General features: G+C 55.9%; 1 protein-coding gene across 3 annotated transcripts in view; it reads right to left on the reverse strand.

Annotated features, from left to right (window-relative positions):
• The window catches only part of EFCAB6 (EF-hand calcium binding domain 6), a 153,289-nt gene that overhangs the window by 57,889 nt on the left and 79,714 nt on the right, over positions 1-15,686 (reverse strand). For all 3 annotated transcript variants that reach the window (XM_070411264.1, XM_070411263.1, XM_070411265.1), the window contains 5 exons: positions 14,362-14,529; positions 12,891-13,059; positions 4,231-4,345; positions 1,602-1,735; positions 982-1,214 (listed from right to left, as the gene is read on the reverse strand). In XM_070411264.1, the coding sequence (XP_070267365.1) occupies positions 982-1,214; positions 1,602-1,735; positions 4,231-4,345; positions 12,891-13,059; positions 14,362-14,529 (819 nt within the window). The remainder of the gene's footprint in view (positions 1-981; positions 1,215-1,601; positions 1,736-4,230; positions 4,346-12,890; positions 13,060-14,361; positions 14,530-15,686) is intronic.

Raw genomic sequence — 15,686 nt, forward strand, 5'->3', positions numbered from 1 at the left:
AAGTAAGGAGCTGATGATCTGAATGGGAAGATGGCGCTTTGTGCTGGAGATGCTCTGTGTTCATCCTGCCCGCATCCTCCAGAGAATCCCTTCTGAGGACCAGCTTTTGTGTGGGCTCATGTGAGCAAGCAGGGCTCACGGGAGTGAGCAGTTAGAAGCAGGTGGCAGCTCGGGTGCACACATTCCCTCGGGAAGAGGCTCTGTGGGTGGCAGCGAACACCCAGCACATGCCGGAGGCGGGCGTGTGCGGCCACGGGGCTGCCTGCAGCCTGGGCAAGGCTCACGGTGCCGTAACAGGGGCTTAGGGCCTCCCTGCCCGGCGCTGTGTCTGGAGCCCTGGGGCCGCCATGTCATATTGTTGTAGCAGAAAACACACCTCCCTATTACCACGGGGACAACATTCAAATATTGACATTATACTTATAATGGCTGTCAAGGAGGGCTGAACGGCCACTCCATTCCTTCGTGATGACATCCAGCGGGTCCCAGTGGGAGCCGACGGTGACGCCCAGGGAGGACGGGAGGCCTGTCACCGCCTGGGGTCTGTGCTCTCATCGAGGAAACCGAGGGGAGAAGGGAGCCTGGGTCCGCCTCCTGGCTGCGCGAGGCCGGCCAGGTGGACGGGGCCTGGGGAGTGGCCGGCTGGGAAAGGGCTGGAAGGGGTCCTTGCAACTCCCAGGGCCATCGGCACCGCTGAGCCTGATTTATAGAAAGAAACCCATGCGAGTGCATGCAGTTCCCGCACAGAGCGACGACTGAGTGACAGTGAGAGCGGTCGGTCGGGTGTGTCTTCTACGCTGCGCCTGCGTGTCCAGGCCTCCTGCACTGAACGCTACTCTGGGTGGTTTACTTGACTAAGAGGACAGAACAGTGGCTCGGGAGGCGGCTGTGTTCCGTGTACCCCTGTGGGCAGCGGAGAGGCGGGCCGGGTGTTGGCAAAGGCGGCAGACGGGCCCGACGCGAACTGTGCTGCCTTCTTACCTGATGAGTCGTTGAGGCGGGTCGTCTGTTGTGAGTGGTGTTTCCTCAAACAGATTTTGAAATTCCCGAAAATTCAGCGTGACGCTGAGCCTCAAGCCCAGGAGGGCCACGAGGCGCTCGAACTGGTCGTCTTTGAGGTTGAAGAGCAGGTGCTCCAGCAGCCTGTGCAGGTCCTGCATGCTGATGATGCCGTCCCTGTTGGTGTCCATGCGGAAGAAGGCCGCGAACAGGTTCTGCAACAGAGCGCCCGTCAGACCGCCCCCAGCCCCGCGGCGGCCCAGGAACGCCCGTGCCCGCATCATCCAAAGTGAGGCCCCATATAGCCCGTGCCCCCATCATCCCCAAGTGAGGCCCCATATAAGCCCGTGCCCTCATCATCCCTAAGTGAGGCCCCATATAGCCCGTGCCCGCATCATCCAAAGTGAGGCCCCATATAAGCCTGTGCCCCCATCATCCCTAAGTGAGGCCTGGACAGCCCATGGACCGACCTCAGGGAAAGGCCGCAGGGAGGGCGGAGGGAGCACTGTGTCCTGGGAGGAGCCGGACCAGATGGGCTCTAGGGGTCACAGCCCAGGCGGTGAGTGGCCGGCTGAGCCGGGCAGGAGCCGGGCCGCGCTTACCGGGAAGTTTTCCCTCAGTCTCTGGGGCAGAAGCCTCAGGCACTCCTCGGCGGTCACGAAGTAGCTGGCCAGGTTGTTTTTTGGAAGAACTGAGGTCTGAGATGCAGTCACTTGCAGCCCATTCGTTTTAGCTCCTGAAACGATCGCGTAGGTCAGAGGCCCGTCTCCAGGGCCCTGCGCACCGCCACCTCTACGCCAGCACTGCATTCTCCCGCCCGAGGCCCGTAAGCCACCCACACGGGCTCCGGGCTGCAGCTGACCACACGGAACTGCGCTGTCCCTCAGCCCCTCGGACACTTCCCTCTCAGGAGGAGCCTGCCCTCCGGACGGCGGGCCTCGCTCCTGTCCAGCACGTGCTGCCCCGGCCCTCGCACGCGCCCTCATCTGGCCCCCGTCCTTCCTCCGGGGCAGGGACACGTCTCGCTCACCCCGCAGGCTGAGGACAGAACTCCTGCCTGGTTTTGTTTCCTGGACTCGTGTCCTGAACCCAGAAGGTGAGTTCGGTCGACATTCACTAATTCAATGGCCGTTTCCTGCCCAGGAACCTGCTCAGTCCTGCGCCTGGCCCTTTCCCCAAGACGGAGCCTCCTCCGTGCCCGCTTGCTCGGAGGAAGGCTACTGTTATGCCCCCCTTAAGGGTGAGGAGCTGGAGCTCAGGGGGCCCAACTCCCCCAGGTGAGCGCTCACGGACAGTACGGTGGAACCAGGCCCGCCGGCCCCAGGCCCAGCTGCTCGGTGACTGCGTCGAGCCGCGCTGGCGCCTGAAACCAGGAAGGCAGCAGGACGCGCTCAGAAACCCATCCGTCCATCAGGTGGGACGGCGAGTGCGGCCCTGTCTGGAGCCTGTGAACTGGGACGTGGTTTCAGACGTGGTTCTGCAAGGTAGCAACCCCCTCTCTGCCCCCCACGGACGCGTCTGCGGGCTGGACACGGGCAGTGCGCCCGGAGCTCGCGGCACCCTGTGGCCCAGGGGTGAACCTGGCTTCTGCTCGCTCCGCCTGGGCCTGCAGGGGCCTCCCCCAGGTTCGGTGCACCTGGCCGGTAACACCTCCCGAGCTGCTTGGCCATGTCCCCCCACCCCCGGACCTCTGACCGGAACCTCAATCCCACCAACCACGGGGGAGACAGACAGCACTGGGACTGATGGAGGAGGAGGAGGAGGAGGAGGAGGAGGGTGAGGGAAAGGACAGGTGGGGCCCAGAGGAGGCCGGGAGCAGCGGGCAGCTATGATCGAGTTCCCGCTGTGCAGGACTCCGTGCGTGGGACCGCAGGCAGTGACCGCCCCCCTGGCCCCCATTCCCTCCAAGAAATGGAAGCACCTGGCACACTGGACACACTCCCTGAAATAAACGTGGTTCCTTTTCCTTCAAAACATACCCTGTCATCGCGTCACAATTCCAAATGCGATGGCTTCTGGCACGCCCTTTACCTCACGTGGGGACCGCTGTCCCCCGGGGCCTGGCAGACGGAGGTCAGGGGGCAGGGGGACCTCCGCGTCTCCCTGGTGAGGAGCCCAGAGCCACTCTGCTGGAGCCCCAGGGCACCGCCCCGACCAAGCTCCAGACGCTGCGAGATGCCCACGGCTCCGGGCTCTGCCAGGGCAGCCAGCAGTGCGCTTGCAGCGGGACAGGAGAGCCCCGCTGACGTGTCTGCATGATTCCTACAGCTTTTCCGCAGGGCTTGGCTCGTCTGTCCCTCTCACCACCCCGCACAGGAGGAAGCGGTGTCAGCAAGATGGGGAGGAGGGGACAGAGGACGCGGCCGAGAGGAGGCCGCACACGCCTCCTGTGTCTGCCAGGCGCGCGGCCAGGGGAGCAGAGCGAGGGGCAGGGCACATGGGAGGACCTGGCTTCCGGCCTTGACCGCGCTGTACAGGACGGACTTCCTGACAGCCCTTTGGGAAGGGGAGAGGGGGCGGGTGGGCCTTGGGCTCGTCACTGAGTCTTACAGAACCTGTGTTCTCAGCGGCAGGAGGCCAGCAGAGAAGGCCGCGTGCCCTGCCACGCCAGGTGCCATTCATTGCAGATAACCTGCGGCTTCGGTTTCTTGGTTAATCCTCACTGGAGGGTATTTTTTCATTGATTTTTAAACAGAGTGGAAGGGAAGGAGGAAGAGAGAGACAGAGAAACACTGATGTGAGAGAGACTCATTGATTGCTGCCTCCCATACGTGCCTCGACGGGGGGTCAAACCTGCAACCCAGGTTCGTGACTGTGACCGGGAATTGAACCCATGACCCTTCAGTACGTGGGCTGACGTTCCCACCACTGAACCACATGGGCTGGGCCCAGCAGTTTTTTTAAGGAGGAAAATCTTAAAGAACATGGGGTGTGATTTAAGGCTCAGAGGGCTTTGGAGTGAATTTTATACACCACTTTGCTTTGAGTTTGTAGATGGCTCTGTCAGGTAAAATTCTGCATCACAACTAAGCTTAACTAAAAAAGCAAGAAGACCAAAACGCAGTCAGATAAAAGTAAACCAAGTGTCTGTTCCAGCCTGGGCAGGCTCCGCGCCAAGCCCTGGGCTCTCGCTCGCCCAGTCCCGCCGCAGGGGCGCTTCTCAGGGCTCAGAAAGACTGGGGTGCCACCTGGGGAGACGCGCCAGCAGGTTTGCCCTTGGCGATGAGCTACCTTCAAATCCTGCTGCGAGATCCAGGTAATTCATCCCTTCTTTCTTATATCCGATGGTTGCAGTCAGCTGAGCGTACTGGTCATCATCCATGGGCATCCCGTTATTTTCCAGCACCTGGCAGGGAGACAGTGAGGGGAGGCGGTTATGTGGCCTGGGTCCCGGCCGAGCCCGCAGCCCTGCAGCCCCGCAGCCCCGCGCTCCAGCCTGCAATCAGTACTGGTCTGCCCCACCCACAGGCTCCTGCGGGCAGGCCCGGTGCCCTGGGTCCCTGGCCCTGTACAAGGTTTGTTTGTTGTGCCAGTGAGTGAACAAGGGAGTCAGCGGGCACCCAGCCTGGGGCTCTGTCTGCAGGGCGTTCGGGCTGCAGCAGCACCGCAGACCTTCTCGAGGCCGGGCCATCCGAGTCACTGAGATCCACACGTGCTGGGACTGCAATGGCTTTCGAGTCAGAATGTGAGTTAGATTTATATTCACATGTATCCTGGGAAACATGGACAAAATAAAGCAAGGCAGTGTGTGGAGGAAACACTAAAATTTTGATGAAAGTTTCATTCTGACGGACAGTTTACACGGCAAGCCTTGTTTCTGTGGCACCCACGGCACTTCCTTTCTCTCCTGAGACACGCCACTCACTGAACGTTACCCAGGATCCTTCACTCACCACACGCACCGACTGCTCACCGTTTCCATCCTGTGTGCATGTCTGTGTGTGTGTGGGGGGGGGGGGGGGAATTATCTAGACGACACTGTCCCAGGATATGGGATGGGCTGTTCAAGGGACAGATGTTGACGTCACCCTTTTGTCGATAGCCAGTCAACTCTCTGCCTGGAGGTGAGACCCCAGAAATGATGCTGGGAGGAGACAGGCGGGACAGAAGGCACCATCCCTGCTGCTCTCAAAGTATTTGCAATTTAAATGAGAAAACACGGCTTTTCTTCTAGGAAAAGAACATAGAATTGCATGAGCCCCACCCCCATCCCATGCCAGGGCATATGAAGGAAGGCTGTCTGGGAGAGCCGCATCTGGAGATGGGTTTTGAAGAAAGTGTGTTGGAGGCCTGGGGACACGCAGATCAGCTGATAACAAATGTCAGGGGTCTGACGGCACAGGAAGCCAGAGGAAGCCAGAGAGCAGAGGCATAGCAGGATCAGCACTACACTGACTGCGTTCAGGGAGAAAGCTAAACGGGGAAAGGAAACAGGAGGATGAAGTGAGATAGGACACTTCATCATCACCATCACCATCTTTATCCTCCTCATCACCATCTTCATCATCACTGTTACCATCATCACCATCACCACCATTACCATCTTCTTCACCATCAGCAGCATCACCATCAGCATCATCACCATTATCACCACCATTACCATCACCACCATCACCACCATCACCATCTTTATCCTCATCATCACCATCTTCATCCTCATCATCACCGTTACCATCATCACCATTACCATCATCACCGTTACCATCTTCATCAGCATCATCACCAACATCACCATCACCATCTTAACCACCATCATCATAAACATCAGCACCATCACTGTCACCATTATCATCATAACCATCATCATCAGCAGCATCATAACTATCACCTTCATAACCATCATCATCATCACTATCATCATCACTATCATCGTCACCATCATAATCACCATCATTATAACCATCACCATCATTACCATCACAAACGCCATCATCATCATCTTCATGTAGCAATGCTACGTGCCAGGCATTGTGCTAAGTTCCTCACAGGCATGTTGAAGTCTCAGTGAATACTTATAATAAGCCTTGCAATTTAAATGAGAAAACACGGCTTTTCTTCTAGGAAAAGAACATAGAATCGCATGAGCCCCACCCCCATCCCATGCTAGGGCATATGAAGGAAGTCACTCTTACTAACCCATTCTAAAGATGTGGAAACCGAGGCTTAGAGAGTTCAAGTGACTTGCCCCAGTTACATTACTAGGAAATGACAGTCCTGGTTTCAAAGCCAGTTCTTATCAAGCACTATGATCAATTCCACTGTTGGAATAAGGCCTCTGTCTCAGAGCCCTGGCACCTCTCATGTACCCCAATCAGTCACACAGTGAGAGCTAACCTGGCCGTGGTAGAACACCATAGAGATCCCTGGAACACCAAGGATGGGAGCCTTGTCCGGGTTCTGATGAGGGACGGAGCCTTCTGCCCGCCTTCTCTCACTACAGCTGCAGACTACATGCCCACTTAGCTGCACAGGGTACCCGCAACCTGCAGGGCGGCTGTCAACTCCTGTTTTGGTGTCGTCCTTTTTGGTGTGCGGGACTGGGACGCAGGGAGCTGGCACCTTAGGCTGTGTACGTCAGTAATACACTGACTACAACAGACAGTGGCTCATTGTATCTGTATTGCCCAGTTGGTCAAGACCTGGAGTCGGCTGGCCATGTGCGTGTGCATGTGCGTGTGCGTGTGCGTGTGTGTGTGTAAACAAGCTGCAGGGTGTGCTTGGTGCAGGATCAGAAAGAAGGAAACGGGGGGTATGCAGGTGTTGCTGCATTGCCTGGGAGCCTCGTGGGGAGCAGAGCTGGATTCCAAGACCATCAAGGGCCTGCCTGGGGACTCGGCAGGCTGCACGTGACTGGAAGTTCTGGCAGTTCCATGCCATCTGCACACGCACCCCGTCCCGGCCTGTGAGAAGCTGTCCCAGCGGGGCCATGCAAGTCCACCGACAGACAGCTGTGGCCCACGTGGAAGCAGCAAAATGGACAGATTGCTTTCTTTGAAAAACAACTTTATGGAACGTACATGCATAACCCATGGACACAGACACTGACGTGTGGTGAAAGCCTGGGGTGGGAGTGGGGGTGGGGTGGGCGGGCTAGAAGGGGTTAATGAGGGAAAAGGGGACATCTGTAATACTTTCAACAATAAAGATTTTTTTCTAAAAAGAAAAATAACTTCATATTTTGAAAACAACTACACATGAATTATTCATCGCAAATTCCTCCTGCTCAGCCTTCCATGAAAACATATGTGATGGAGAGTAAGGAAGTGTCTGTAGGCAAATGCTTCACAGCCTGGAGGGTTGGGAGGCGTGGTGGGGGAGAGGCCCCCCCCTCCGCAGGCGGCCTGGCCCTGGCCCAGGCGCACAGCCCCCTCTCTGCGCAGAGCGCAGCGGCGGACCAGTCCCAGGACGTCTCCTTCTCCAGAAGAGACCCTGAGCACCGCCCCAGCACCAGGGCCCCCTCCCAATGCCCCCCTCACCTGCTCGCATCTCTAAGATGAACACAGCAGCAATCCACTAGCTCGGTCACAACCCTTGGAGGCAATTTGCAATACAACATAAGGCTAAACGGAACCATTTATAAACAGATTTCAAAACGTTTAAGCGTTCAAGTGGTGTCCTTTGGTCTTTCCTAGGAGGCATTTCCCTGAGAAAGTTCCTCAAAGCATAACAACCCGTGGCCTGGCACATTCTGATTCGCCAACTAGTCCCTGCATCCCCGGGATGTCATTTCAACGGTGGACCGATTCTTCCCCAGGGAATGGCGAGACCTTGGCATTCCCCGGGGTCAACGCTGGGCTCTTGGTGGACAGGCGCTGTCCTGCACCTCACTGGTTCTGAGTTCATGTTCCTTCTCACCGAGAAAGTGACTCAGCTCCGCCCAGCTACCGCAAGCCTCCGCGAGAGCACCCCCTGGTCCCCAGCTGTGAGCAGCACAGGTCTGCGAGGCCTCTGCACCCCTCCTTTCTAAGGGCTACCATATAGACCCTCACTTCTCACAGTCTATTGAGAGTGAACAGTGAACCACTCCAGATAAAATGCAGGGAGCGGGTGGGTCTTTCCCCCCTCCTGTCCTTTATCCTCACTTGTTACAGCTACTTACAGTATAAACCCCACAAGACAGTGTTGCTTACCCTAAACATCCTGTTTAAATTAAGAAAAATAGGCCTTTCTGTTTAGTCGGTTATTCACCATTTCCAATGTTCTTTATTCCTTCATGTCATCTGAGCCGCCACCTCGTTTCAAATTCCTTCAACCTGAAAACTTCCTTGAACGTTCTAGTGAAGATCTGCTTGTTATACGTTATCCTTGTGTGTTCGTATCTGAAAACACCTTTAGTTCCCCTTCTTCCTAAAGGAGACTCTTGCTGGATGTAAATTCTGGGTGGAGACACTTTCTGTTTCCTTTCCAGCAAGTTAATCAAAGGTATTGTCCCACTGTTTCTGGCCTCCACTGTTCTGATGAGCAGTGAATGGGATTCAAAGCCTGTTCCCCCATTTGTAATTTGTCATTTTCATACGCTGCTTTTACCATTTCTTTCTTGACCTTGGCTTTCAGCAGTTTGTCTGTGATTTTGCTTGTATTTATCTTACTGGGTTTTCTGAGCTTCCTGAATACACATTTAGTCCTTTTACCCCAAATTAGGAGATTTCAGCCATGATTTCCTCACGCGTCTTCCTTTCCTTCTACGACTCCAGTAATTAAATAAATGCAAAATGGACTAAGTACTCAAGTACAAGACTAAGACTGTCACAGTGTATCTTTTAAAATGCCAGCGATATGCTGCCCAGTAAAGATTTACTTTAAATATTGAGCACCCAGAAAGTGCGAAATAAAAGGATAGAAAAATATATTCTCTGCTAGCACAGATCAAAAGAAAGCTGAAGTAACTGTATTATTATCAGGCAAAAGGCGGCTGGCAGGCAAGTAGCATTACTCTGAATCCAGAGAGTCATGTCATAATTGTAAAGGAGACAATTCACAGGGAGTTGCAGCGAGCTATGTGTACCCAATAATTTAGCTTCAAAGCGAACAAAGCAATAATCAACAGAATAAGAAAGGATCTCACTAGACAAATCCACAGTCCACTTCCATACGCTGCTCTAAATAGCTAGTGGAATGTGCAGGCAGGAATCTGAATAGACTAGAGAAGTTCTGGAGAACGTGATTAAGGAAACAGGCCTAACTGACATACTCAGAAAACTGAAGGTCGGTGAGGGAGTGAGCACACCTTTTCGAGTGCTTATGGAGCATTTGCCAAAATCATCTGTGTGTTGGGTCATAGTCCAAGGCTCACCATCTCAGAGGACAGCCTGAAGCCACTTAGACTTTAGAATCTGTTCTCTCATCACAATGGAATCAACTTTAAAATTGATAATAGAAGGTAAATTAGAAAATCCCAACTGTTTGGACATTAGACAATGCACTTAAAATTAAGCTTTGGAAAAAAGAATAAACCACAAAGGAAATTATAGATATTCTGAACTGAATGATAATGAGGATATGATATACCGAAACTTGCATGATATGGCTAAGCCTGTACCTCGAGGGCAATGTATAGCCATCAATTCATACATTAGAGAAATAAAGGCTGAACAGTAATGATCTAACATTTCATCTCAAGAAATTAGAAAAAGAAAAGCAAATTAAATCGCAATGAAGTAGAATGAAGACAATAATCAAGATAATAGAAATAATAAAACAAATATATGAGAGAAAAATACCAATAACAATAAAGTGGTTACTAATAAAACTGACAGACTTCAAATGCTTCTGGATAGGATGGAGTAATTGATAGCAAGCCAACATTCTCAATGAAAAAACAAAACACAACAAAACACCTGAAAAAGCCCAACCCATTACAAAAACTAAAAAGGTACCAGAGAGCTGGAGAAGCTGTGCTGTCACAGGGACTGAAGTTCCCAGGTGAGAAGGACCCTGCAGAGGCGCACTGAGGCCATGCAACTGCACTTTCCCTGGGAACAGCTGAGGATTCTGGGAGTGGACTTGAGCCTGAGAAACAGAGCTGGGCTGGCCGGAGGGCCCCTCCAGCAGAGCGTGCGCTAGGTGTGTGGTGCTAGGATCTCGAACTTGGAGATGGAGGGGGCAGGCTCAAAACAGGACTGGTCCCCTCCCAGACAGGGCTGACCTCGGGAACCGCTCAGGGCTGAAGTCTGACACCAAAGTTGACAAGTTTTGAGAAGCAGCCGGCAAGGCCCCACGCTGTGGTAGTCAGGCCCACCCGGGAGAGAGGCCTGGCAACCCCAAGGTAGAGACGGAAGCCTAGAGTTTTGGTCAGTGGACACCAAGTCTGGTGACTGCTCCTGCGGTTGTGTGGGGCTTGGACCAACACATCTGAAGATGTGAGGACCTCGAACGCACAGTTGGTCTCCCCCTTAAACCACCTGCAAGATTAGGAACCTGTACGTAACAGGAAGCTAACGGGCGAGGACTGCTCATCCCCTCCCCGCACCGGGCCTCCGGAACAGGCACTCCATCCGCTTCCCATGACCGGGCTGGAAACCCCATGAGGAAGCGACGGTAGTGGGGTGGGGTGGGGAGGGCATGAGGATCTACTGGGGTGCAGGAGGAATACCTGCTCCTGAGCTGGCCAGGCCCTGCCTTGGAGGGATGAGAAGCAAGGAGCCAGAGCCTAAGAATCTGGGGCGCTGGCCGGGCTGTGACAGATGCTGCCGCCCTAAGGCACGCCCGCCCGGGGCTCTGTGTTTGCTGACAGCTCTGCGGCCCCACGTCCGTCTCCAGAGGCCTGGGGACCGGCCTGAGAAGGGGGGGCTCCACGGCGCTCAGGGTACCTATGAGGGTGACGAATAACAACATCGCACAGGAACAGCCGACAGGGAACGGGAGTGGGAAAGCGTCCTCCGCTCCTGGCGGATGGAGTAGCTCAATTAAGCTAATTACTCAATTAGACGAATCTTGACGTCTGTGTCCTTGGGTGTTTTGTCATTTTATGTTCCCCACGGGTCACCGTCACCAAGCAATCAAGCCTCTTTTCCATCCGCGCTCCCCATGTGGCGCGGGCCCCTGCCAAGTGTGCAACAGGCACCCTCCCGTGTTTCCTGACGGAGTTTGACAGACTGTTCGCCTGCCCAACCTGTACCTCTTCTCCCGTGGAGAGAACCGTGCTTCTCCTAGAGGTGGCCATGTTCCCAGCCCAGAATCTCTCTCTCTCACACACACTCACACACAGGCCTGGTCCGTAAGAAAAGCTGCTGGGAGAAGCTTCTAAGATGCTGTTTTAAGAAAGACTTGTAGCTCAAGCCTTTTGCCCCTCACTCTCGCCTTCCTTATGCCTGAAACCTGTGTGGCGGCTGGTGCTGGCCTGAAAGAGCGGAAAGCTGGAAGCAGCCTGGGCTCTGGGCCCTGCAGAGCTCTGCACGGGCCCTGCTCAGGCAGCTTCCCGATCCTCGTCACAGAGAGAGAAATCGCAGCCTCTGATTTCACACGCTGTTTGGGGAGTTTGCTGCTCATTCCGCATGGGAGGGAGGGAGAGAGAAAGGAAACGTATGCAGGGAAGAAATAGGAAGGTTCTAGGTCTCCCTAGAGTTCCAAAGCAGTTTCCTGCACCACCACCAGCTCTCGACTCATCGTTTAAATAAAATGCCATTAAAAATGCGCAGCAGTCACATCCAGGTGGCACAGGCGCCAGAGCAGTGAACTGGGAAGGCCCCCTGGGGGGAGAACACGGGGGACAGGGTGTGGCGAGAAACGATGTAATGTATGGGTAACACGCTCAGGCCGGGTCTAGCAGGAGCCCAGGAAGCACTGCGCCTTCTCCTGCCCCCGCAGAAGTCACACATTGAACCGTGAGAAGCACACGAGCTCACGAAACCCCAACGGCTGCCTCGGTAAGGACTGTCCCCTCATGCAATGTCACCAGTGGCCTCTCATGTTAAACAGAGAAAAGAAGGAGACAGGTCACGCGTCACCGACTGGACTGGCACAGTGGGCGAGCCCCCGACCACGCGGAGCCTGTGACTGACCTCGGCGAGGACGGCGGCTCGTGGGGGTGGGCGCTGACGCCCCGCCTGGCCCAAGTCGTCCTGCAGCTCTCCCTCCTCTGCCACCTGAACCTCAGTGTTTCCTGCATCCACCCTCACCACGCCCACGTGCTCACATACCCTCAGGCCTCCGCGTCCTCAGTTCTGTCTGTGAGCGGAGGTGTGGGCTGTCTCTGCAGCCTGTCCCCACCTCTGTGCCGCCAGCCCCTCCTCCTCCACCCGCCGGGGGCTGCTGTCAGAGCTGGCACAGAAGACATGCAAAGAGCCTATGACAGCGTCTACCGGGGCGGACACCCCACACGTGGTAGCACTAATATAATGATCCCTTCTTGGAAATGTCTTCCATTGCCTCCTCTGAATTTGTCCGCACGGACAAGGCTACACGTCAGTGAAATGCCTTCCTTAACAAGAGCTGACGCTGACTAGCGAGAGGCATCGGAACAGGAGTGTGAAGTAATCCTCGGAGCTGGTTTCTGAGAAGTCTATACAGACCCCTCCGGCCGGGCCCTCTGGCCAGCTCGCCGGTGCCCACAGCACATGCCTGAGCTCCTCTCCTGCCCGCCTCTCCCCCGCTCTGGCTGGACAAGCCCCAGTGTCGGGCACTCCCCCTGCAGCGAGGGCCAGCGAGGCCTGGTCCCACCCCATCTGCCCGCGAGGACAGCGTGGGCGCTGATCAGACGAGTTCTCTGCAGAAAGTGGCCGCCAACACTCCTGGCTGAGAGGAGCCTTTTCCGCCGCGGAGAGGCCTAGGCATGACCTGCTTTGTCCGGCCGAGAACGGAAAACCCAGCGCCGAGCCTTGGCAGCGTGTTCGTGTGACAGAGCAGCCGGCCCGCCTCGGGCTGGAAACACAAACACGGGAGGCCCGTCCTACCTTCCTGAAGTTGCACCAGTTCACTCTGCCATCGAGATCCTTGCTGAAGTTGAGGAATTGTTTCTTGAACGCGGGGTCCTGCTGCTGGACCCAGTGCCGGAGCTTTTCCACCGCTTCGTCCTTGGTCACCGTCTTGGTCCAGGTACTTTTGTTCTCCGTGGGCTTGGCTCTGAAATCACAGCAGGCACAGGTCCGGCGGGTGCTCCTTACAGACCCCCCCTTTCCATCCCAGACCCCTGCCCTCCCCCCGGGCCCTAGTGGTGGCAGGTGGGGGCAGGAGCCTCGGGAAGAGAAGGCTGCGCCTGTGTGTGAGATTTCCTCCTGCGCTCTGAGCTGGCTGGCCACGCTGGGTCAGGCAGGCGTGGTGGGAAGGGTATTCGTGTGACCCAGGAAATGAAGCTTCAAACAGGCTGCTGTGTGGCAACCAGGTCCCAGGGGTCATCACCCTCCGTGGGAAGGAAGGGCACCACAGCTGCTCCCAGGCCCTTCCCAGGGGGGTGTGCAGTATGGGGGGCGTGTGCGCAGAGGACACCCGCCTCCTCAGCTCCAGCAGCCTCTCGGGGCCCCGGGGGCGAGGCGTGGGGCCGGGACACAACCAGAGTGAACCTGCCGCCTCTCCTGCTCCACCGGCTCTGAGGAGTGCTCTGCTCCGCACACCCCGCATTGTAGGAAATGCTCAGCTGCCAAGACTTCCCTCCTGGTTTAGGGGGCAGACCACTCACCTCTGAGCATTTAAACTGCTCTCAAAGGGCCACCTTTCTGCCGTTTATAACACAGCTACCACCCGAATGCTCGATGCCAACTGCCGTTAGCAGAGCGCTGAACGCCCCGGCTCGCACTTAGGGGCTCTTAAAGGGGACGGTGCAGTCTGCCGAATACTGGTACGTCTTACCTTTCTTTATGGATTTATTGTAAGCTATGAACAAGCAAGTTAGAATAATATCTCTTCACTAGACTAAACCTGTATTTTCCAAAATGAAGAAAGGCGAGGATGTTTTTAATAGGTTTCCTAAGTATGTTTCGTCGTTACAACTCCATGGCCACCATGTCGGGAGCCCTGCATCGCTGTTAGGGAGCGCGCCCTGGCGGAGGCGTTTCTGCAGGGAAGATGTGGGAGGGTCCGAGGGGGCAGAGAGCGGGTGAGGGCAGGTCTGTGATGGCCGAGCGGCAGCCGGGCCTCTGGGCCCGAAAGCCCTGGGTTCCAAGGCTCGGGAAGGCCACGACTTTGTGAAACTTGAGGCGAGTCCCCAGGCCCTCAGTGCCTCGTTTCTAGAATGAGTAGGTGAGTTCAGTAACCCCTAAGCTCTCTGCCGGCTCTAAAACCCGCTGCCTCCAGCGCTGCGTTGACAGTCTGCCATCTTTCTTATCTAAATAATACAATATGAACACACTCATGTTTACACAAAGGTTTACTAACTGCCTGCCCCACGGCTCCGAGGTTCTCGCTGCGCCTGCACCTGCCTCTCATTACCTCTCGGCGCTCTCCGGCGGCAGCCCCTTCTGCCCGAGCTCGCGGGGCGGCCGGTCCTTCATGGCATTAGCTGGACGGGTGGCGGGCAGGCCCTGGACGCCCATGCTGGCCAGGAGGTTCTTGTACAGGACCTTTCCCGAGGCTGAATCCTTAAACTTGCTGCAGAGTCTGGATTGTAAAGGTAAGCAGAACACACCAGTTAGAACGGCGGAACCCAAAAGATGGGCCTTCCGTGCGTGGGCGGCGAGGGTGTGGGCACCTGCACCCCGCCCGCCTGGTGTGCGGCATGGGCAGCGGCCGCTGGGAAAGCCGGCTTGGCAGCTGGATGTGTGTGGGGAGCCGGCAAGGCCATGGCATACTCAGCCCCAGGGCACCTTATGTGCCATGCCAGCTCAGCCTGGTTCAGTGACCCTAAGTGGGGGGGGGGGGGGGGGGGGGGGGGCGGTGTGTGTGTGTGAAAGGATTGAGAAAAGACAGACAAGAGAATGAAAGCTGGGTCTCGGTGGGACGCTGCTCCCTGATGAGGAGACAGCACCAGCGCCACAAGCCGTGTCTTTATTTTATAGCAGATGCCACGAGGCAAAGTAGGGGCGTGATCACGTTGTTTACAGCATTCTCGTGAGTTTCAACCTCACTCAACTACATGCACCTGAACTCTATCACCAGGCACGTGGGGCCACGTGTTCGGACCATAGGTTCAAGCTCACAACCACAGCCGTTGGCTATGATTGTGCTGGGAGGGCCCTGCCCTCCAGCTGGGACTTGCACGTGGCAATGAGAGGACCCTGTTCTTTCATTAGTCCGAGGTTTGAACCTGGCCAAAACACCGTAACCGCGCCCCACAAACGTGCACTTGCCCTGGAGCCAGCCACTCCGCCCTGGAGAAGTGGGTGTGAGTGTCCACAGAGGCCCGTACCACAGGCCCAGCCCTCTGTGTACCAGCCCCAAACCAGAAGCACACCAAGCACCCAGCACCGGTGGATGCACCAGGCGTGCACCCCACCGCGGAACGCGACTCCGAAATGACAAGGGACCCACTGGAATCCGTAGCAACAAAATGAACCTAGACCCGCTGTGAGGGTGAACGGAGCCTGACAAGAAGCAGCACCGCCCTGGCCGGTTGCTCAGAGGTTAGAGTGGTGACCCTCGCACCAAAGGGTGGCGGGTTGGACCCTGTCAGGGCACAGACCTCGGGTGCAGCTCAGTTACAGGCCCAGGAGGGCATGTGCTAGAGACAACCAATAGTTATATCACTGATGTTTCTCTCTCTTTCCCTCCCTACCCACACCACCACCCTCCCCTTCTAAGAGCAATGGGAAAAATAC

Source organism: Myotis yumanensis, unplaced genomic scaffold, assembly GCF_028538775.1.
Source record: "Myotis yumanensis isolate MYYU_CA2020_CCGP unplaced genomic scaffold, mMyoYum1.0.hap1 SCAF_3, whole genome shotgun sequence".
Taxonomy (NCBI): domain Eukaryota; kingdom Metazoa; phylum Chordata; class Mammalia; order Chiroptera; family Vespertilionidae; genus Myotis; species Myotis yumanensis.